The following is a 23912-nucleotide window of genomic DNA, read 5'->3' as shown; positions in this document are numbered from 1 at the left end:
GAAGGGCAGAGACTATGGGATCAGTCAACGTGGCTGTTTTTGCTGCATCTGTTCTGTAATTACACTACTTGTAATATTGATAATTGAATATCACATTTTAAAACTTAATGTGATTTGAGGAAAAATAAATCTGAAAATTATTTTTGTTTCCTTGCCGCATTAGCCTCGTCTTCATTCTATCATGTCCGCCGCGTGAGAAAGGGGCATAGAGCGTTGTGTATTTGTCCCTGTATACCGTTTATATATAGGGTTAATTTAGGGCAGATATTTCAACGGTTAGGATTTTGATTCCCAGTACAGTTCACTTACTATCTAAACTTCTATTCTTTGTTAATCACAATCCGAAACTAAAGCAAATATGGAGAGTGATTTAGATGTTCTAGATTGTCTACTTTTGTTGCAAGGTCAGGAATGACACAGTTAATTTACTTTATGGCATCATATACTCAAAACTACTCATAACTACACGTCATTCAAATGTCCTCATGTTGGTTTTAAACGGCCTTATCAATTCTACATTTGGTATCAACGATATCCAACACTTTATCATCATTTTCATATTTTCAGCCACCACCTGTAGTAATCCGGTAGACCTGGTCTTCCTCATAGACAGCTCGGAGAGTTTCAGGACAAGCGGATTCAGAGATGCATTAACATTTGTTCAGACAGTGGTCAACTATTTTACACTCGGAGAAAACGACACAAGGGTCGGTGTTGTCACGTACAGCAACGAAGACGCGCAGGTTACTCGCATCAAGCTCAATGAAAATTACACAAGAGTTGAGCTCTTAACCGAGATTCGCGACATTCCCTACGACAGAGGCCATACCTTCACTGGACTTGGTCTTGACCACGTGCGCAACAATTCCTTCCTCGCAGTAAACGGCCGGCGTAGTAATACTCTTGACTTTTTGGTGGTATTAACCGACGATGAATCCGAGGACGATGTCATCCGTCCGGCACGGTTGATACGACAAGCGGGCATCAACGTGTTCGTCGTGGGAGTTGGCGAGGAAGCCGACATTAGTCAAGCTACTCTAGAGAACATTGCTGGTACTCCAAGCAGGGTGTTCAGGCTGACAGACCATGATTTCCTCACGGACAATACACACCCCACATCTATAAGGGAGGCGATTTGTAACGGTGAGTACTGTGCCTGTTCTTTTAACAAGTGACCTGTGCTTACCTACCGTACAGAGTGACATACCTCACCGTAGTCTTTATTTATTTATTAAACTTTTGTATAATATTGTATTTGTTTCTTCCTTTCTTCCTTTGTAAAGCCCCTGTCACACTTGTGTGTATAAGCAAGTCCGCATGAGTCGCGTATCAACATGTTTTTGGTTTAGGTTAGATTTGCAGCCGAATAATTAATTTCTTAGGTTCGATCACTGGGCTGCACAACGGTGGGTCAAAGTAGAAAACAACCTTTCCCCCGCAAACCTTACTTAAAAAAAATTTACGCACAAGTGTGACAGGGCCCTTAAGGAAATGCGTGGTTGGTTAACTTAACATGCAAGGTATGTTGACTATAAAATAAATTCGTGTAACACATGCCCGTAGCCAGGATTTTGAGTGGGGGGGTTCGTTTTAATATTTGAGGGACCATCGAGCGCCGCAGGCGCGAGACGAGCGCCGCAGGCGCGAGCTTCCTAAGGGGGTCCGGGGGTATGCCCCCCCCGGAAAATTTTAAAAATTGAACCTTCTGATATGGCATTTCCCATGTTTTTGAGATGATTTCAAAGAATAAAATCAGAGACAAAGTTAGCAGTTTTTCTAGGATTCCAGCCCCGCTGGTGATACAAATAAGTCCGCCCTGAAAAAAAAAAACTTGGACGTTAAAAAGTGGACCCTGGAGCGTTTCAAATTCTAAGAATTGAACCTTCTGAAAGGACATTTCCTGTGTTTTTGACAGAATTTGAGAGGAAAAATCAGAGACAAAGTCAAAGTGAGCTCGAGCAGGTTTTTTCTAGGATTCTAACCTCTGTGGCCTTGCTGGTGATGCAAATACAAATTAAGTCCGCCTTGAAAAAAATCTTTAACATTGAAAAGTGGACCTTCAAGCCTGTGAAAGTGGACCTTCAAGCCTGTGGGGGGGTTCGTCCGAACCCCCCGAACCCCCCCTGGCTACGGGCATGTAACAAAAGGTACTTGACAATTTCAGCCGCACAATGTCCGGACCTGACGGCCCCAACTAACGGAGCGCGCACGCCCCCCACCGAAGGGAGATCCTTCCAGAACGTGATTACGTTCACCTGTAACACGGGATACGTACTGAACGGAGCCGCTAGAGTGACATGCCAAGCTGACACAACATGGACTGCTCCTGTCCCGACATGCACACGTAAGACGATATTTAACTAATAGATATTCTTAACAGAATGCAATCAATACTGGTATATAGATAATATCAAAACTATTTATAATAGCAGAGAAAAGCAAACTGATTTCTATACTCGAATGACACAATGCACAATGCAAAAATTTGACAACCAATGTCACCCCATGCATCAATGGTATGTAGATCCCCAGACGGTTCTTGACCAAGACTATTTCATTATTCTAGCCCGGCAATGTCCTGCATTGACGGCCTTGACCAACGGAGCGCGGACACCCCTTACCGGAGCGACCTCCTTCCAGAACACGGTTACGTTCACCTGTAACACCGGATACCAACTGAGCGGCGCCGCTAGTGTGACGTGTCAAGCTGACGGAACATGGACTGCTGCTGTCCCAACATGCACACGTAAGATGATATCTAAAGCCCCCCTCTCACTGGATCCGCGGCACGCTGGCGGCATCGCTGCGTCCTAAACTAGATCTGTGTTGCCCTTTACTTTATTATGGGAATATCATTCAAAACTTAAAAGTATGACCGAAAAGACAACAAAACGCACAAAGCTTAGAAAGATCAGTTTTTGTCGATGAATTTTGTTGAGTGCTTTGTCAATTCGATCGGCCGCAGCGACGCCGCCAGCGTGCCGCGGGTCCTGTGAGAGGGGGGCTTTACTTATCGATATCTACGAAATTCACCAGGAGTAAAGTTAATTTTTTAAGGGAATTAGGGCGATCTGTTTTGTAATAATCCAGATGTACTGTACAGACGTTTTGATAATCAAAATCTCTACATGTAACATTGATATTCTAAAAGATTCTTTACCAGTATTATTTCAGAAAATGTATTTGAATAGGCGTCGTTTTGCAAATCTTCAGTACAAATCAGATCCAACCGATCGTTGTAATAAAAGGCTATCTGATTTTTAGTATAGAAACTTATCTCCATAATGAACGTTTATTGAACATTTCAGCCATACAATGCCCGGTGTTGGGAGCCCCAGCGAACGGAGCGCGGACGCCCCCTACCGGATCAAACTCCTTCCAGAACACGGTGACGTTCACCTGTACCACGGGATACGTACTGAACGGAGCCGCTAGTGTGACGTGTCAGTCTACTAGCACATGGACTGATGTTGTGCCGACATGCACACGTAAGATGAATTTTAACTAATTGATATCCAGAACAAAATGCAATTATCACTGCTAATTAGATGATACATTTGTAATAGAACTACAGGTAGAAGAAAGGCATACTGTTTTCAATGCTCGATTGGTACCGCACATAGAAACTTTAAGCCACTGTCACTCCATGCGTCAATATAAATAGTCACATAATGTTGGTCCCTAGACCTTTCTTGACCGCAACTGTTTAATTATTTCAGCCAGACAATGTACGGGGCTGACGGCCCCAACTAACGGAGCGCGGACACCCCTTACCGGATCAAACTTCTACCAGAACGTGATTACCTTCACCTGTGACACGGGATACGTACGGAACGGAGCCGCTAGTGTGACGTGTCAAGCTAACGGACTATGGACTGCGCCTGTCCCAACATGCCCACGTAAGATCATCTAATTAATTTTAAAAACGAAATGTTATTTATGCACCTTAAGGTAAATAGATAACATATAAATTACCGAAACGTTTTTGAAGAGAATAGGTCATCCTGTTTTGTAATACTACAGAGGGAGACATTTGATAACCAATATCGCTGCATGCAACAATAGTATGTAGACACCCAAATGGCTCTTGACCAAGACTATTTGACAAAATGTCTATCAACAGGTTTCGATTTGCGTATATTCATTTCCGAATCATATCACTGTGATAAAAGGATATTTACTATTTCAGCCGTACAATGTCCGCTATTGACGGCCCCAAATAACGGAGCGCGGACACCCACTAACGGAGCGACCGCCTACCAGGACGTGGTCACCTTCACCTGTAACTCAGGATACGTCCTAAACGGCGCTACTACTAGGACGTGCCAAGCTGACGGAACATGGAGTAACACTGCTCCAACATGCACACGTAAGACGATCTTTAACCAATCAATGTCTATAACAAAATGCCATAATATTCCTACATTAGATAGTATCAAAACTATAATCACTAACTGTATTGCCTCCGTCGAGCCATATTGACCATGGTAAAACCTTCATTCACATCTGCCCCACAGCAAAAGGTACGGTTAGAAAATCCTACATGTATTCGAGAATGACAGTCTCTGCCACAAAATTCACATCTGTAGGCTGGTACAGTTTTCAATAATCAATATTTGTAACAAAATGGAATAAATACTGCTTATTGTATTAGAATTATTAGTAGAAGAAGGCATATTGTTTAATTTCTATTACTCAAGTGGTGCCACAGAGAAATCTGACAACTAAAGCCCCCCCTCTCACTGGACCCGCGGTACGCTGGCGGCGTTGCTGCGTCCTAAACTGGATTTTTTGTTGCCTTTGACTTTATGATGGGAATATCATTCAAAACGTACAAATATGACCAAAAAGAGAACGAAGCACACAAAGTGTTAAAAAGATTCTGATTTTTTTGTCGATGAAATTCGTTGAGTGCTTTGTCAATTCGATCGGCCGCAGCGATGCCGCCAGCTTGCCACGGGTCCAGTGAGATGGGGGCTTATCACTCTTATCTATCTATCGATTGGTATGGAGATCCCCAGTTGTTCTTGACCGAGAATTTTTCATTATTTCAGCCAGACAATGTCCTGCGTTGGGAGCCCCAACTAACGGAGCGCGGACACCCACTACCGGAGCGAGGAACTACCAGGACACGATAACCTTCACCTGTGACCCGGGATACACACGGAACGGAGCTGCTAGTGTGACGTGTCAAGCTGACGGAACGTGGACTGCTCTTGTTCCGACATGCGCACGTAAGACTACTTTTACCTAATCGATATCAATAACAAAATACGATCAACATTGCTAATTACATAGTGATAGAACTATAAGTAGAAAAAGGCATACTCTTTCCATTACTCCATTGATACCGCACAGAAATTTTACAACCATGCCTCAATAGTACGCTGGTCCCTGGATGGTTCTTGACCTCATCTATTTCATTCCTTCAGCCATACAATGTCCTGCGTTGGGCGCCCCAACCAACGGAGCGCGGACACCCACTACCGGAGGGAGATCCTTCCAGAACGTGATTACCTTCACCTGTGACACGGGATACGTACTGAACGGAGCCGCTAGTGTGACGTGCCAAGCTGACACAACATGGACTGCTCCTGTCCCGACATGCGCACGTAAGACTACGTTTAGCTTATTGATATTTATAACAAAATGCTATCAATAATACTCTAGATAGAACTATTGATTAAAAAAAAGGTATTTTCAATATTCTAGTGGTACCGCACACTCTATTTGCCAACCAATGTCGCTCCATGCATCAATAGTATGTTGGTACTCAGTTGCTTCTTTTAATTCATTTTGCGAGAAGTTGAATCTATCTAATGTTGGTTTATTTTGTGTCTATTAATTTTCAACATGTTGATTGGATTATATGGATAAAAACTGCGCGCGAATCAATTTTCGTCCGTTTAAAAAAAAATCGACCATACTGTAAATCATACAAAGCAAATGCAAAAGGAGAAAATATATACTGTAAATTGGAACCAGAAATATTTCGGAGAATTGATACTAATGTCGAAGAATTCCAAAGTCAATTCCAACGTCAAAGAAGAAGATGTGAAAGAACAAAAATAACGAATCTATTAACGGGTATACCATACTGTTTTGTTCATCCTTCCTGACGTAGATTTCATAATGAAGGCAACTTTTTTTAGCCAAACTTTTTTAATTCCCACGCTCGCATCAGGTTTTGGGTTCCAAGACGATATCATCCATATAATCAAATCAACATGGCCTTATCCGTACTTGGCTCAGTGTGGCAAGAATTTGCAATGAAGTTAATCATTCATTCATTTTTCATTCATTCATTAATTCATTTATCATTTATCATTCATACATTCATTCATTCATTCATTCATCATTTTAGGCAGACAATGTCAAGCGTTGCTGGCCCCAGCTAACGGAGCGCGGACACCCCTTACCGGATCGAACTTCTATCAGAACGTCATTACGTTCACCTGTGACACGGGATACGTACTGAACGGAGCCGCTAGTGTGACGTGCCAAGCTAACGGACTATGGACTGCTCCTACCCCGACATGCACACGTAAGATCTATCAAACCTCCTTTATATCTATAGCAAAATGTTATTTATGCACTGTACGATGAATTAACAAAAAAGAAAAGGTAAGTTTTAGAGATTAGAGAAATGGAGAATAAGGACCAAGGGCGCCCTGCTCTGTAATAGTCTAGTGGTACCGCATAGATCTTTGACTTTGATAATCAATGTAGCTGCATGCAAAATTAGTATGTAGAATCCGCTTAACTGCACATCCAATTTGTCAGCGTAGTTGGTGCAATTCCCCGGTTAGTGCAATAATGCGAAGTTGTCCAGCTGGACCGGTAGTACACTGTATCATACAGGAGGTGAATAGTTTTAAACCTCGGTGTGCTGTATGAGCTTGTTAGTGCGCATTTAGATGTTAGAAAGCTTTCGTTATACAGGTACAGTGCGGTAACACCGTAGATACCACCTCTTGTTTTGGCCACGTCCACGTATTAAAACAGTAAATTTCAAATTCTCAGGAATGACATCTCTGGACAAATTGAGTGAAATCAATAAGCACCAGAGAGGCTTCTGTCATGTTTGGACAGGCTTGACTGTGTACACCAGTGAATAGTGGTAATGAAATACTGTACAATGTACTGTACTACGTATCCAGTGGGTATGGTTAGATGACAGACCATTCTCCTTATAGCAGAGCCGAACCCGCGTATACATCCTTTGGGTGAACGTAGAAAGTTTCTAGGACGCGGATTCAGCTCTGCCATAAAATAATGTGACAGTACAGATGATCACGTCAGCACCGCACCGCCTAAAGCGACTGTTATGTCCGTCTATGCGTCTGTAGCCAAAGCGTAACGCCGCCTTTGTCAGGCGTGCGTTTCTTTATGGTGCCGACACGCCCCGTGACCCGCCCGGGACCTCCTGTACGATAGCTATCAACGCGTAAACGTGATCGTCAATGGAGACCACCTTCTTTTGTTTGTCAAAACAGTCTAAAACATATTGGCAGTATTGTGCCTCTACACAGGCAGTTATCGGCTCATTTGAACCGCGTTTGTCGCTTTTCAGCGACAAATTTGATGCAGTTATTTGGCATTGGTGACGATGCGCCGTGCAGATATGCGGAGTCACTAACAATTGAGTGTATGGGAGCCGGTTTGGGATTCGGTGCAATTAAACGAACTGTGCGTTAATCCGTCGTGCAATTAAGTGGATTCTACTGTATTTAGATGCATTGAATGATTGACCAGGAATTAGTTTGCACATATCTGTACAGAAATAGCTTCCCGTAATTCAAGATTGTTGACCAATTCAGCCGTACAATGTCCGCTGTTGACGGCCCCAAATAACGGAGCGCGGACACCCACTGCCGGAGCGACCTCCTACCAGAACACAGTGACCTTCACCTGTAACTCAGGATACGTCCTAAACGGCGTTTCTAGTAGGACGTGCCAAGCTGACGGAACATGGAGTAACACTGCTCCAACATGCACACGTAAGAAGGCTTTTAGCCAATAAATGTCTATAGCTAAATGACACCAATACCCGTACATGGAATAGTATTAAAACTATAACTACTAACTATATGACCTCCGTCGGCCAATATACGACTGATAAAACCCTAAGTAACATCCACCCTACAGCAACGGCTATGCCTATGGCTAAACAGCCCTACATTTATTCGACAATGAAAGAGCTCAAGCTATTTATCACATATTTGTATTAAAAAGAAAAAAAGGATTTCAATCGAAAACCGTGATAACTACTTTTACACGTGATAACGTCACAAACGTATTAATTATTTCACTATATGACAATTTCTAAAACCTCTTACTAGTAAATTTAATGTTATAGCATCCCTTTATTCCATTAATTCACTATAAGAAGAAATGTTTAAAACCTCTTACTAGTAAATTAATGGGGTAGAACCCATTCATCCCATTAATTCACTATGGTAAATTGATGTGATAGAACTTTGCAAATAGAAGGTATCCCAGCTTTTCAAACTATCCCGTTTTCTAACAGAAATTATTTCAAGAACTAGATAAATGTTTAAAAAAAAATGATACAGTCTAATGAAAGTTACTCTCACATAAGTCACATCTGTAAGCTCACCAAGTTCTATTGGAAATTTATTTCTATGGATCCGTTTTTCTTCTGCGGTACGCATCAGTCTAGCTTCTTCTGATTTTATCTGCCAGGACAGTTTTTCCGTCTGGATCACTCATTCTCAAGGTCCTCCCAGTTCTCCGTATTAATCTCAACTGCCGTTAAGTCCCTCTCGGAGACGTCTTTGAACTGCAGCTGTGGACACTTCTTTTTTTCTTTCCTGAAGCCAAAAAAACACATAATGTTTTCAATACTCAAGTTATCCCGTACAGACGCCTGGCAACGAAATTTGCACCTTGCATCGTTAGTATGTAAATTAATTTGAAGACGCTTGTTGACCACTATTATTTCACCATTTTAGCCAGACAATGTCAGACGTTGGCGGCCCCAGCTAACGGAGCGCTGAGTCCTACCGGACCACACGCCTACCCGACCACGGTCACCTTCACCTGTAACACGGGATACACACGGAACGGTCCCGCTACCACGACGTGCCAAGCTGACGGATCATGGGGCCCTGTTCCAACATGCACACGTAAGAGACATACATTCAATTTTTGATAGATGCAAACAATTTCTGGTTTTTAAGCGCCAACACTATTTAGTTCTGAGAGTAAAAGAAGGATGGCCATTGTCAATATTCACGCGTTGGCTAAACGTTCCAACATACAATCGTTAAATAATTTTCAAGTTGATATATGCTAGCATATCGAGCGTTGAACTCGGATCAATAAGTACCGAGTTCGATACTCACCATGCCCCGACGTTGTGTCCTTGGGAAAGGCACTTTACACTACCTTCCCGGACGGTGGAGTGACGCCCACCGAGCCTATTCGGCTAATCTGCCAAAAAACACATTGCGGATTTGGTTGCCGATGTGCCAACATCTAGCATATTTGCCACTAAGAACCGTTAATTTTTATTCTATTTTCTATATGATATATGCTAGCAGTGTTTATCACTCAAAATGTACTTATGTCAAGCGACTTGGAAATCGCATGGCTTTTCTGTGTTCAAATCATGGTAGACAAATACAAATTACAGGTGTTTTAGTGTTTTTTTCAGTACTAAAATAGATCCCCTTATTCAAAAGTTATTAAACATTTCAGCCGTACAATGCCAGACGTTGACGGCCCCAGCTAACGGAGCGCTGAGTACGACAGCTAGGACCTACCAGACTGTGGTGACGACCACCTGTAACACGGGATACACACCGAACGGCGTCGCTACCACGACGTGCCAAGCTGACGGAACATGGACTAACGCTGTACCAGCATGTAGACGTAAGATGACTTTTAACTGATTAAGTGATATCTACAACGAAATGTAAATTGTCCTGAACATTTATTTAAAAGGTTCTTTATACACCTAAATACGAATGAAATGAATAAATAAATAAGAGGTACAATAACTTTTTGAAGAGTATATGGCATCGCGGTTTCTGATATTCCTGAGGTACCGTACATGCGTTTGATAATGAATATAGCTAGTTTCATGCAACATTAGTATGTGGATGCCTTGAAGTTCCTTGAGCAAGACTATTTCACAATTTTAGCAATATGTCTGCGTTTGGATCGCTTAGTCCTTCTGGGCCTAGTAGACTCTGGTCTCATTATCAACTGGCGTCGTTTTGCACATATATTCAGTACATAAACAAAGCCCCCTGACAAAAGGTTCTTGACCATTTCAGTCGTACAATGTCCGGCGTTGACGGCCCCAGCTAACGGAGCACGGACACCCGCTACAGGAGCGACCTCCTTCCAGAACACGGTGACCTTCACATGTGACACGGGATACGTACTGAACGGAGCCGCTAGTGTGACGTGCCAAGCTGACACAACATGGACTAATGTTGTTCCAACATGCACACGTAAATGAATTTCAACTAACCGATATTGACAGCAAAATGCAACCAATACATGTTCCAATACTCGAGTCATTCTATACAGACGCTTGCTACTTAATATCGCTCAATGTGTTATTACTATGTATATCCTTGACCATGACTATCTATCCTTTTCAGGCAGACAATGTCAGCCGGCGTTGACGGCACCAGCTAACGGAGCGCGGGCACCCGCTACCGGAGCGACCTCCTACCAGGACACGGTGACGTTCACCTGTAACACGGGATACCAACTGAACGGCGCTGCTACTCTGACGTGCCAAGCTGACGGAACATGGACTGCTCTTCGTCCAACATGCACACGTGAGACGACTTTTAACTATTACATACCTTTATCGTTAACTCGTCGACAATGTTTAAACAAATTTGGTGCCTTTATCCGGCATCAATGACAATGCGCCGTGCAGATATGCGAAGTCGAGAACAATAGAGCGAATGGGAACTGCCTAAAATGATTTCATCCGGTTGGTAGAATATAGGCTATGATTGGGAACTAGTTTGGGATTTTGGGATTCGGTGGAATTAAATGGAGTGTGTGTTTATCCGATGTGCAATTAAGTGGACTCTACTTGACGGAGGAGGGCGGGGCCTATGGGGTCGGTCAATATGGCTCAAAATTGCTCCGTCTCTCTGTGCATTACACTATAGTTATGATATTGATAATTGGATATCATATTTTAAAACGTATTGGGATTTGGAAGGCCTCGTCTTCATTCTATCATGTCCTCCGCGTGAGAAATGTAAATTAGGCGTCCCGTTTTCTAATTTTCTAATTCTCAAGGGGTATACCGTACAGACGATCTGCCTCTGGATCAACACTGGATAACATCCCTTTAGTTGGGGTCAATCGCCCAGGGAATGGTACTGTGCAGCTACTGCCGATTCCTCAGGTGTTGGGAGACCTCCTTCCTGAACTTCACCGGATCTGATATTTGAGTGGTTAGAGAGTACATATCAAAGACTGTTCCTGGAAAGTAGGAGTATCTGTAGCAGCCCTTGTGGAAGCTGATTGGTCTGTTTGAGTTTTGATGATTGTGTGACGCTATTGGCGTGGGATTGACTGCAGACATGTGTCGACCGGCAGGGCCAGGAGGCCCTGTCTTGATTTCTATAGAATGTCTAGAACCAATATCGCTCCATGTAACATCAGTATGTAGCTCCCTAAAAGGTTCCTGAAAAGACTTGTTGAAACAATTTCAGGCATCTGTCCAACATTGGCGGCCCCAACTAACGGAGCGCGGACACCCCCTACCGGAGCGACCGCCTTCCAGGACGTGGTCACGTTCAGCTGTAACTCGGGATACGTCCTAAACGGCGCTTCTACTAGGACGTGCCAAGCTGACGGAACATGGAGTAACACTGCTCCAACATGCACACGTAAGACGACGTGCAAGTTTATATTTACCTTCGCCGAGAAGGTTATGCAGAGGGTAGCGTTTGTTTGTTTGTTTGTCTGTCTGTTTGTAGTGGCACAGCATAACTCGAGAATGCCTTGATGGATTGTTTTGATATTTGGTATGTTGGTAGGTTTTGATGAGACCTAAAACCGATTAGATTTCGGGGCCCCTAGCGACTTCTAACGGTACTGCAGCGGAACTTCCTGTTTTGATATCTCGTGTTCCGGACATGCTATGGAACTTATTTTTGAGTGGTAGATAGATCTTTGGACAGAGAGTACGTGGTGTGGGTTTGGGCCCCCTAGCGGTTTTTTTGGAACTGCAGGAGCAGGTTTTGCATCTGACTTTGAAAGGGAATAACTCAAGAAGGGCTTGATGGATGGTAATGATTTTTGGTAGGTAGATAGCTTGAGTGATGATGTCCATGATTACACACTTCTTATGCAAATCAGTATCTAATTTGCATAATTAATGAGGAAAGTTTATACATCCGCCAAATTCCATAATAGGACTCTGAAACATGTGACATATGTAATTGAGGAAGAGAAAAATATTAATTGATATGAACTATGCAAATGAAGACCTCATTTGCATAATTAATGAGAAAATACTATAACAAGATGGCCTTGATGGATGGTCATCATTTTTGGTATGTGGATAGCTTGTATGATGCTTAGTATGATTGGACAATAATTATGCAAATCAGATTCTAATTTGCATAATTAATGAGGCAACTTTAGAAATCCGCTTTGTTCCATGATATGACTATTCAAATTGTAACTGAGGAAGAGAGGACTGTTAATAGATAGAAAATATGCAAATGTGGGCCTAATTTGCATACTTAATGGGTAACTTGTATTATTCCACGCTGGCAAATGACGGCAATTTCATACATTTAATACTTCTTTTGTGGCATCGGGAAGTTATATGAATGTTAACATCGTTGAATCAAATTATGTTAATAAGGGCCTCTTCTGCATAATTGATGATAAATATTAGCATAGCCTTCTTTGCTAAGCTCATAATTTGTTAAGCTGATACTTTGGACATGTTATATTTTAAGACAATCAACTGGTGTGATTTATTATTGATGAGAAACACTCCTAATACGTCAGTCATAAAGGTTAAAATCATTTGGCGAAGGTATGAGGTCGTGGAACTCTAGTTATACATGCTCTAGCAATATCCATTCACCAGATAGTAAAGGGAGTATTAGAAGCAAATTGCATGGCCTTTATGTATTAGAAACATGACAGACAGGCATGGATTGCAATGCGTTATTTTGCGCATCTTCAGTAAATAAATAGATCCCCATAATGAAAGGTAGTTGAATATTTCAGCCAGACCATGCCCGACGCTGACGGCCCCAACTAACGGAGCGCTGAGTCCTCTCGGACCATACGTCTACCTGAACGTAGTCACGTTTACCTGTGACTCGGGATACGTACGGAACGGCGATGCTGATACGACGTGCCAAGCTGACGGAAGATGGAGCAATCCTGTTCCAACATGCATACGTAAGATGACTTCCAAATTGATATAAACCTAGGCTATCCAACCACATTTATCAGGGTCGAATCTCTCGGCAACAAAGCCTCCAGAATCTACCCTGATCTTCTGGCCCAAGGTTTGAGGTATTGGAATATCGGAAATAAATTGCGTGAACTTTCCGTCTTCAAACCTGGATGGACAGGCATTGGTTAAAAGGCGTCTTGTTTGCATCTGTAGTACGGAGATAGTTCCCCATAATAAAAGGTTGGCCCATTTCAGCTGGACAATGTTCGACGTTGGCGGCACCAGCTAACGGAGCACGCACGCCCCCTACCGGAGCGACCAACTTCCAGGACACTGTCACGTTCACCTGTGACGCGGGATATGTGCTGAACGGAGCTGCTACTTCGACGTGCCAAGCTGGCGGAACATGGAGCAACCCTGTTCGAACATGCACACGTAAGTTGAGCTTGACAGTAACAGATACAAACAATTTCTATGGAATACCGCTCTCAATGTTAAAACTCTGGCAAAAAGGCCACAAAGAAACCGTAGTTAAATAAGACTACAGTTGATAGTGGTAAGAGCATTAAACGGGGGACACTTATCAGTATCTAAATGTCTAAAAGAAGACGTTACTCTATGTACAAATCTTACAGGTTTCTGAACAAGACTGTTTAATCATTTCAGCCAGACAATGTTCGCCAGTGTTGACGGCCCCAGCTAACGGAGCGCTGAGTACGGCAGCTAGGACCTTCCAGACTGTGGTGACGACCACCTGTGACGCGGGATACACACCGGACGGCGTCGCTACCACGACGTGCCAAGCTGACGGAACATGGACTAACGCTGTACCAGCATGTAGACGTAAGATGACTTTTAACTGATTAAGTGATATCTACAACGAAATGTGAATTGTTCTGAACATTTATTTAAAAGGTTCCTTATACACTTAAATACGAATGAAATGAATAAACAAGAGGTAGAATAACTTTTTGAAGAGGATATGGCATCGCGGTTTCTGATATTCCTGAGGTATGTATATCCTTGACCATGACTATTTATTCTTTTCAGGCAGACAATGTCAGCCGGCGCTGACGGCCCCAGCTAATGGAGCGCGGACACCCGCTACCGGAGCGACCTCCTACCAGGACACGGTGACGTTCACCTGTAACACGGGATACCGACTGGACGGCGCTGCTACTTTGACGTGCCAAGCTGACGGAACATGGAGTAATCCCGCACCAACATGTAGACGTGAGACGACCTTTAACTATTAAAAGTCAGCAAAGAAACGTAATTTATGCACAATTTATGAACATGGATACATAGATGGGATAATAAAATCGTAGAGTAACTTTTTCGAGCGAATAGACATTTATTGCGCGGCGGCCATTGTGGCAGATATTAGACCGATCTAACTTTCCATCACAATTAGCAGTTCAGCCAATGATTACATGATAATTAGAGAATCGACCAATGATGAAGTGACTGCATGCCAGTCAAATATCTGCATTTCTATGTTTTTATTTTGCATTCCTACGTTTTGACTGAGGGGGCGAGGCCTTTTGGGTCGGCCATTATGGCTTTTAACGGCTCCATATTTTATGTGCATTACACTAGTTGTAATATTGATAATTGGATATTGTATTCTAAAACGTAATGGAATTTGGAAGGAAAACTATATCTTTAAATTATTTTTGTTTCATTGCCTCATTGGCCTCGACTTCATTCTATCATGTCCGCCGCGTGAGAAAGGTAAATAGGGCGTCCCATTTTCTAATTCTCAAGGGGTATACCGTACAGACGATCTGCCTCTGTATCAACACTGGATAACATCCCTTTAGTCAGGTGCCCAGGGAGTGGTACTGCGCATGCACAGCTATTGCCGATTGCTCCGTCGTTGGGAGACCTCCTTCCTGAACTTCACTGGATCTGATATTTGAGTGGTCAAATATGGTAGAGAGTTCCTATCAAAGACTGTTCCTGGAAAGTAGGAGTATCTGTGGCAGCCCTTGTGGAAGTTGATTGGTCTGTATGAGTTTTGATGATTGTGTGACGCTATTGGCGTGGGATTGACTGTAGACATGTGTCGACCGACAGGGCCAGGAGGCCCTGTCTTGATTTCTATAGAATGTCTAGAACCAATATCGCTCCATGTAACATCAGTATGTAGCTCTCTAAAAGGTTCCTGAAAAGACTTGTTGAAACAATTTCAGGTATCTGTCCAACATTGGCGGCCCCAACTAACGGAGCGCGGACACCCCCTACCGGAGCGACCGCCTTCCAGGACGTGGTCACGTTCAGCTGTAACTCGGGATACGTCCTAAACGGCGCTTCTACTAGGACGTGCCAAGCTGACGGAACATGGAGTAACACTGCTCCAACATGCAATCGTAAGGCGACGTGCAAGTTTATATTTATACATGCTCTAGCAATATCCATTCACCAGATAGTAAAGGGAGTATTAGAAGCAAATTGCATGACCTCTATGTATTAAAAACATGACAGACAGGCATAGATTACAATGCGTAATTTTGCGCATCTTCAGTAAATAAATAGATCCCCATAATAAAAGGTAGTTGAATATTTCAGCCAGACCATGCCCGACGCTGACGGCCCCAACTAACGGAGCGCTGAGTCCTCTCGGACCACACGCCTTCCCGGCCGTAGTCACGTTCACCTGTAACTCGGGATACGTACGGAACGGCGTTCAAACTACGACGTGCCAAGCTGACGGAACATGGAGTAACCCTACTCCTCCAACATGCATACGTAAGATGACTTCCAAATTGATATAAACTTAGCCTAGCCAACCTCATCTAACAGGGTCGAATCTCTCGGCAACAAAGCCTCCAGAATCTACCCTGATCTTCTGGCCCAAGGTTTGAGGTATTGGTGACTTATAACTGACAGTTGCTTATAAACTATTAATGAGCTAGCCTTATTTGGTACAAACAGCCGTTAGTTGCTCATGCATAATTAATGAGCTAGCCTTATTGGGCAAAAACAGCCGTTATGTAGATGTAAGACGTAAACTGATTGGCCGATAGCTTCCAGGAAGCCCTCTGATTGGCTGAAAGTTGTTTGGTGCTGACCTCACCATTACTCGAATTGGCCGGGGTGAATAGCAGGGCTAAAAACGGGAGGTTATAACCCGAGCGGTTTTAGCCATGCTAAGGAGGGTGAGCCTAGCAATGTCAATCGAATCGTAGTATATAGACAATCACCAGTTATTAAACAGAGTATCGGAAATAAATTGCGTGAACTTTCCGTCTTCAAAACTGGATGGACAGGCAATGGTAAAAAAGGTGTCTTGTTTGCATCTGTAGTACGGAGATAGTTCCCCGTGATAAAAGGTTGGCCCATTTCAGCTGGACAATGTTCGACGTTGGCGGCACCAGCTAACGGAGCACGCACGCCCCCTACCGGAGCGACCAACTTCCAGGACACTGTCACGTTCACCTGTAACGCGGGATATGTGCTGAACGGAGCTGCTACTTCGACGTGCCAAGCTGGCGGAACATGGAGCAACCCTGTTCGAACATGCACACGTAAGTTGAGCTTGACAGTAACAGATACAAACAATTTCTATGGAATACCGCTCTCAATGTTAAAACTCTGGCAAAAAGGCTACAAAGAAACCGTAGTTAAATTAAGACTACAGTTGATAGTGGTGAGAGCATTAAACGGGGGACACTTATCAGTATCTAAATGTCTAAAAGAAGACGTTACTCTATGTACAAATCTTACAGGTTTCTGAACAAGACTGTTTAATCATTTCAGCCAGACAATGTTCGCCAGTGTTGACGGCCCCAGCTAACGGAGCGCTGAGTACGGCAGCTAGGACCTTCCAGACTGTGGTGACGACCACCTGTGACACGGGATACACACCGGACGGCGTCGCTACCACGACGTGCCAAGCTGACGGAACATGGACTAACGCTGTACCAGCATGTAGACGTAAGATGACTTTTAACTGATTAAGTGATATCTACAACGAAATGTGAATTGTTCTGAACATTTATTTAAAAGGTTCTTTATACACTTAAATACGAATGAAATGAATAAACAAGAGGTAGAATAACTTTTTGAAGAGGATATGGCATCGACCTTGACCATGACTATTTATTCTTTTCAGGCAGACAATGTCAGCCGGCATTGACGGCCCCAGCTAACGGAGCGCGGTCACCCGCTACCGGAGCGACCTCCTACCAGGACACGGTGACGTTCACCTGTAACACGGGATACACACTGGACGGCGCTGCTACTGTGACGTGCCGAGCTGACGGAACATGGAGCAACGCTGTTCCAACATGTAGACGTGAGAAGACCTTTTACTATTAAATATCAGCAAAGAAACGTAATTTATACACTTGAATATGGATACAGAGATGGGAAAATAAAATCGTGGAGTAACTTTTTCGAGCGAATACACATTTCTTAAGCGGTGGCCATTGTGGCAAACATTAGACCTGTCCATCACAATTAGCAGTTCAGCAAATGATTACATGGTAATTAGAGAATCGACTAATGATGAGGAAGTGGCTGCATGTCAGTCAAATATCTGCATTTCTATGGTTTTCTTTTGCATTTCTACGTTTTGACAAAGGAGGGCGGGGCCTATGGGGTCGGTCAATATGGTTCTAAATTGCTCCATCTTTTCTGTTGTACACTAGTTGTAATATTGATAATGGTCTTTAGGGATAGAACACCATTAGGAGAAAAGAGATGGGCAAAACTAAAAGCCAGTTTGGTTTGATTACATGGATGGCATTCTCTGGGAACGCCAAAACTGATGCAAGCGTGCGAATAAGAAAAGAATTGGCAAAAAATAGTTGCACTTCTCATGAATTCTACGTGGTCTGATGATGAACAAAACCAACACAGAGTATGGTATAGCAGATTGCTTATTTTTGTTCTTTCACATCTTCTTCTTTGACATTGGAATTGACTTTGGTATTCTATGACATTAGTATCCGTTTTCCGAAATATTTTTTCCTGCAATTTACAGCATATATTTTCTCATTTTTCACCTACTTTGAATATTTTCTGGGGGGGGGGGCGGAAATTGATGCGCTCACGGATGTCATCCATATAATCAAATCGACATGGCCTTAATATACGTCGCCAGAAAGATCTTGACCAAGACCTGCTTATCATTTCAGCCGGACAATGTCCGCTGTTGGTGGCCCCAACTAATGGAGCGCGGACACCCCCTACCGGAGCGACCTCCTTCCAGGATGTGGTCCAATTCACCTGTGACGCTGGATACACACGGAACGGCGCTGCTTCTGCGACGTGTCAAGCTGGCGGAACATGGAGTAACGCTGTTCCAACATGCACACGTAAGATGAATTTAAATCCTATCTATATTTCTAACGCGTTTAGAAGCTATGCACTTTCATACATATTAGTAAAATTCATCAAATCGTAGTGTATTCAAAGTCACACTCACTTAGTACTGAAAAGTGCTAGAAGAAAACGTGTAACTGACTTTACAGCATTCAATTTAAAAGTTTAAATTATAGCTTATGAATTTTCAGTTCATATATCGATCCGCATAGCAAAAGTTCTTGATCATTATATTCAGCCAGACCATGCCAGACGCTGACGGCCCCAACTAACGGAGCGCTGAGTCCTCTCGGACCACACGCCTACCCGAACGTAGTCACGTTCACTTGTAACCCAGGATACATACGGAACGGCGATGCTACCACGACGTGTCAAACTGACGGATCATGGAATAACGCTGTTCCAACATGTACACGTAAGACGAATTTTAATCCTATCTATCACACGTGTGCGTATATCACATCCACTTGAGTTCCGTATTGTAGCGAAACAACTCGTACCATGTAGCGAAACGACTGTAGCGAAGTGACAATGTTAGCGAAACAACCGGTTACCCTTTTGGCTCAGGTTTGCGAGGAAAAAGCTATATTCTACTTTTTGACCTACCGCTATGCAGTCTGGTTATCGAATGGAAGAAATGACTTCTTCGGCTTCAAATTTTACCCAAACCAAAAACGGTCAATACGGAACTAATACGATAGTGATATATGCTCAAGTATCTAATAAAAAGGAAGCTACATTGTATCCATTTACAATAGTTAAAAAGGAAGCATTAGAAGGCATCTCTGGAAAAAGATCCCAAGAGAAATGTGTTATCTCTCTATGCTCAAAAGATGACATACTGACTTGTGAAGCCCCATGTATCATTACGATTAAGAATTCTTTATTGAAGGCTCTTGACGAGGACTTTTTTTATTTCAGCCCGACAATGTCAGGCGTTGGCGGCCCCAGCTAACGGGGCGCTGAGTCCTGCCGGACCGTACACCTTCCCGGCTACAGTCACCATTACCTGTAACACGGGATACACACGGAACGGACCCGCTACCACGACGTGCCAAGACGACGGATCCTGGGGCCCTTTGCCAACATGCAATAGTAAGATAACTTTGAAAATAATCGATAGAGCAATTCGCTTATCTATATTTATTAATACTATGTACTAATATATAGATGTAAGATAGCAGAGGTCAGGAGTAAGTCGCACCTTACATGGAATTTGACGCGGAGACGTTGGCTAACGAATGTCGTTATGTACAGCAAAGAACAACGATCCATAGATGGTTCTTGATATGGACCATTTCACCATTTCAGTTGGACAATGTCCTACGTTGACTCCTCCAACTAACGGGGCCCTGAGTACCACAGCGACCTCCTTCCAGACCGTGGTCACCTTCACCTGTAACGCGGGATACGTACGGAACGGCGATGCTACTAGGACATGCCAAGCTGACAGAACATGGAGTAACACTGATCCAACATGTACACGTAAGATATGATAATATTATCAGTTTGGTTAATACATCTTGGATGCGTGTTGGACTCCACTCACCTAAGGTAAGTGGAGTGCTGTTGCTTGAAGGAAGTCGGATGTCGTCAGACGGATCAGCTAGCCCTCATTGGGTGTTTCAGCCCTTATCCGTAACACCCTCTTGCTGTCGGGCCCGGCAGTGGTGGCCAGCTCACTGCCCATCCGCTCCTCCTGGCTTCCAGCATACCTCCTCTCTCCTGTTCCACAGCCAGCATGAGGCTCTCTCTGCAGCCTCTCCCATCCTGCGTATAGCTACCTTCCTGTCCTTCCCTGCTATCCCTAGTGCTGTCATCATCTTCCATACTGACTGTGCTGGAAATCCTCTGCACCCAATCTCTATTGGGAACAGCCAAGACTGCCATCCTTTGTCCCTACACTCCTGGAGCAGGTCTTGGTATTTATTCTTCTTCCTCTCGTATGCTTCCTCACATCTCTCCTCCCATGGGACTGTTAGCTCTATGAGGACGATTTTCTTTCCTTCTTCTGACCATAACATCGCGTCTGGCCGCAGCTTCGTCTGGACTACTGGGGGGAAATGTAGCCTCCTTCCCAGGTCCACTATCAGGTCCCATGACTTCGCCTTCTGCAGGATGTTGTTGCTCGCTCTTGCTTTTGCAGGGCGACTCTTTTCCCCCTCCCTTACAAATGCGTTTGCTGGGCCTCTTCTCGACTCTAAGTGGCGCTTCTTTTTCCTCTCAACTTCTAGGATGCTTGCTATCGTGGTCAGCACCTTGTCGTGTCGCCACCGGTATCTCCCCTGTGTGAGCGCTGTACTGCACCCAGACAGGATGTGGGCCATTGTGCCTCTCTTGCCACAGAGCTTGCATGCTGGGTCTTCCCTCAGTCCCCACCTGCACAGGTTGGTTGGGGAAGGTAATGTATCATAAACTGATCTCAACAGGAAAGAAATACGGAACGGCTCCAGCTTCCACAGTTCCGACCAAGTTATTTTCCTACTGGGGAGGTTCCACTTGGTCCAAGCCCCCTGTGCGGCTAACTGTGCTGCTTTGGCTCTCCGCCCTTCCTCCTCGACTTGTCTTACTTCTGTCTGAATTAAGGCTCGCCTTTCTTTCCTACTTGCTTTTCCCCACTGTTGGAAGTGTGACGAACCCAGACCCTGCCTTCCAGTGTTCGTTATCCCAACTATGTCCCGCAGGATCAACATTCCTTCCGCCTTTGAAACTAAGGAGTCTGCCACGAATTTCCGGACTGCCCTTGTAGTGACGCCTGCCTGCCTAACCTGCTGGTCTTGCGAATCTCTGTACATCATGACAGTTCTGCATTTTGCCACCTTGTATTCTTCTGCCACTGAGGCGAGCGGGAGCTGCATCTGGCTTGATTTAGAATACCTAATACCTAAATTATATCTAAGCTTTCTTTCAAGCTAAGATATCTTAGAAATTTCATCAGGTTGTGGTACAGACACCTACACTTGTTAGTAGCGTGCGTAGTCCAGTGGTTAGCGATCTTGCCTCTGGAACTAGAAGCCCCGAGTTCGATCCCGGCTGTGTTGCTCACCCAAAAGGAAGCCTTAGAAGGCATCTCTGGAAAAGATCCCAAGAAAAATGTGTAATTATTTTATGCTCAATAGTAGCCCCATGTATCATTACGATTAACATTTCCTTATTAAAGGCTGTTGACGAAAACGTTTTTTAATCATTTTAGCCCGTCAATGTCAGGCGTTGACGGCCCCAGCTAACGGGGCGCTCAGTCCTGCAGGACCGTACACCTTTCCGGCCACGGTCACCTTCACCTGTAACACGGGATACACACGGAACGGCGCTGCTACCAGGACGTGCCTAGCTGACGGATCATGGGGCCCTATACCAACATGCGATCGTAAGATAACCTTGAAAGTTATCTTGAGAGCCATTAGAAAAGCAGTTTACATCCATATATGCATATTAGATAGCAGAGGTCATAAGGAGAAAGTAGCCGCTTACACATTTGATGAAAATTGAAATATGCCGCAGAGTCGTTGATTAACAGATGTCGTTTTGTACATCTTAAGACAAAAGGTCCATAGAAGGTTCTTGAAAGTTCACCATTTTACCATTTCAGTTAGACAATGTCCTACGTTGACGGCCCCAGTAAACGGAGCACTGAGTACAACAGCTAGAACCTACCAGACCGTGGTCACGTTCACCTGTAACGCGGGATACGTACGGAACGGCGCTGCTGATACGACGTGCCAAGCTGATGGAGCATGGAGCAACCCTGTTGTTCCAACGTGCACACGTAAGGCGACTTTCAAGTTGATGTATGTTAGCAATTTTCGTCAGATTGTACATGAACACCTTCACAGGATGGCGACGAGGATATTACAAAGAAAATGTGTCCATTGTCAGGTTTCAAAGGTTGGTGAACTGACAGTAAAAGTGTATCTTCAGCACACATATGAATCCTCTTAGCAAAAGATCGTGTTTTTTTTAAACATTTCAGCCAGACCATGTCAGACGTTGACGCCCCCAACTAACGGAGCGCTGAGTCCTACTGGACAGCAGAACTACCCGGCTACGGTCACCTTCACCTGTAACGCGGGATACGTACGGAACGGCGCTGCTGATGCGACATGCCAAACCGACGGATCATGGAATAACGCTGTGCCAACGTGCACACGTAAGACGAATTTTAACCCTATCTATCACACTATGTGCGTATATCACGTCCAGATGAGTTCCGTATTGTAGCGAAACGACTTCTGCCATGTAGCGAAACAACCTGTACCATGTAGCGAAACGACTTCTGCGATGCATCGAAACGACTTCTGCCATGTAGCAAAACAACGTGTACCATGTAGCGAAACGACTTCAGCCATGTAGCGAAACAATCTGTATTATGTAGCGAAACTTCTGCCATGTAGCAAAATGACTTCTGCCATGTAGCGAAACAACTTGGACCATGTAGCGAAACGAATTCTGCAATGTAGCGAAACAACTTGGACCATGTAGTGAAGCAACTTCAGTAATGTAATGAAACGACTGTAGCGAACTGACAATGCAGCGAAACAACCGCTTACCGGCTTACTGTTTTAGCTCAGGTTTGCGAGGAAGAAGCTTTATTTTGCTTTTTGACCTACCGCTATGCAGTCTGGTTATCGAATCGAAAAAAAGACTTCTTCGGCCGCAAATTTACCCAAACCAAAAACTGTCAATACGGAACTTATGCGATAGTGATATATGCTCAAGTATCTAATAAAAAGGAAGCTACATTGTATCAATTTACAATAGTTAAAAAGGAAGCCTTAGAAGGCATCTCTGTAAAATGATCCCAAGAAAAATGTGTTATTTTTTATGCTCAAAAGTTGACATACGGATGTTTGCCGACTTGTGTGGCCCCATATATCATTACGACAAACATTTCTTAATTAAAGGTTCTTGAAAAAGACTTATGTTATCTTTTCAGCCAGACAATGTCAGACGTTGGCGGCCCCAGCTAACGGAGCGCGGAGTCCTACCGGACCGCAGACCTTCCCGGCTACGGTCACCTTCACCTGTAACACGGGATACACACGGAACGGACCCGCTACCACGACGTGCCAAGCTGACGGATCATGGGGCCCTGTTCCAACATGCGATCGTAAGATGAAAGTTATCGATAGAGCAATTAGAAAAGCAATTGACA

General features: G+C 43.9%; 1 protein-coding gene across 1 annotated transcript in view; it reads left to right on the top strand.

Annotated features, from left to right (window-relative positions):
• The first annotated feature begins 485 nt into the window (after positions 1–485).
• The window catches only part of LOC136426527 (sushi, von Willebrand factor type A, EGF and pentraxin domain-containing protein 1-like), a 120437-nt gene continuing 97010 nt past the window's right edge, over positions 486–23912 (top strand). Inside the window, exons 1-25 of the mRNA XM_066415192.1 lie at positions 486–1143; positions 2165–2344; positions 3720–3899; positions 4190–4369; positions 5055–5234; positions 5433–5612; positions 6365–6544; positions 7821–8000; positions 8976–9149; positions 9724–9897; positions 10305–10484; positions 10638–10820; positions 11718–11894; positions 13255–13431; positions 13685–13864; positions 14096–14272; positions 14480–14662; positions 15625–15801; positions 16001–16180; positions 16780–16959; positions 17192–17368; positions 17547–17729; positions 18574–18753; positions 22731–22907; positions 23694–23867. Of these exons, the coding sequence (XP_066271289.1) occupies positions 486–1143; positions 2165–2344; positions 3720–3899; positions 4190–4369; positions 5055–5234; positions 5433–5612; positions 6365–6544; positions 7821–8000; positions 8976–9149; positions 9724–9897; positions 10305–10484; positions 10638–10820; positions 11718–11894; positions 13255–13431; positions 13685–13864; positions 14096–14272; positions 14480–14662; positions 15625–15801; positions 16001–16180; positions 16780–16959; positions 17192–17368; positions 17547–17729; positions 18574–18753; positions 22731–22907; positions 23694–23867 (4951 nt within the window). The remainder of the gene's footprint in view (positions 1144–2164; positions 2345–3719; positions 3900–4189; positions 4370–5054; positions 5235–5432; positions 5613–6364; positions 6545–7820; positions 8001–8975; positions 9150–9723; positions 9898–10304; positions 10485–10637; positions 10821–11717; positions 11895–13254; positions 13432–13684; positions 13865–14095; positions 14273–14479; positions 14663–15624; positions 15802–16000; positions 16181–16779; positions 16960–17191; positions 17369–17546; positions 17730–18573; positions 18754–22730; positions 22908–23693; positions 23868–23912) is intronic.

This window comes from Branchiostoma lanceolatum, chromosome 2 (assembly GCF_035083965.1).
Source record: "Branchiostoma lanceolatum isolate klBraLanc5 chromosome 2, klBraLanc5.hap2, whole genome shotgun sequence".
Taxonomy (NCBI): Eukaryota; Metazoa; Chordata; class Leptocardii; order Amphioxiformes; family Branchiostomatidae; genus Branchiostoma; species Branchiostoma lanceolatum.
Note: the sequence above shows the minus strand (reverse complement) of the source record. Positions and strands in the feature narration are given on the sequence as shown.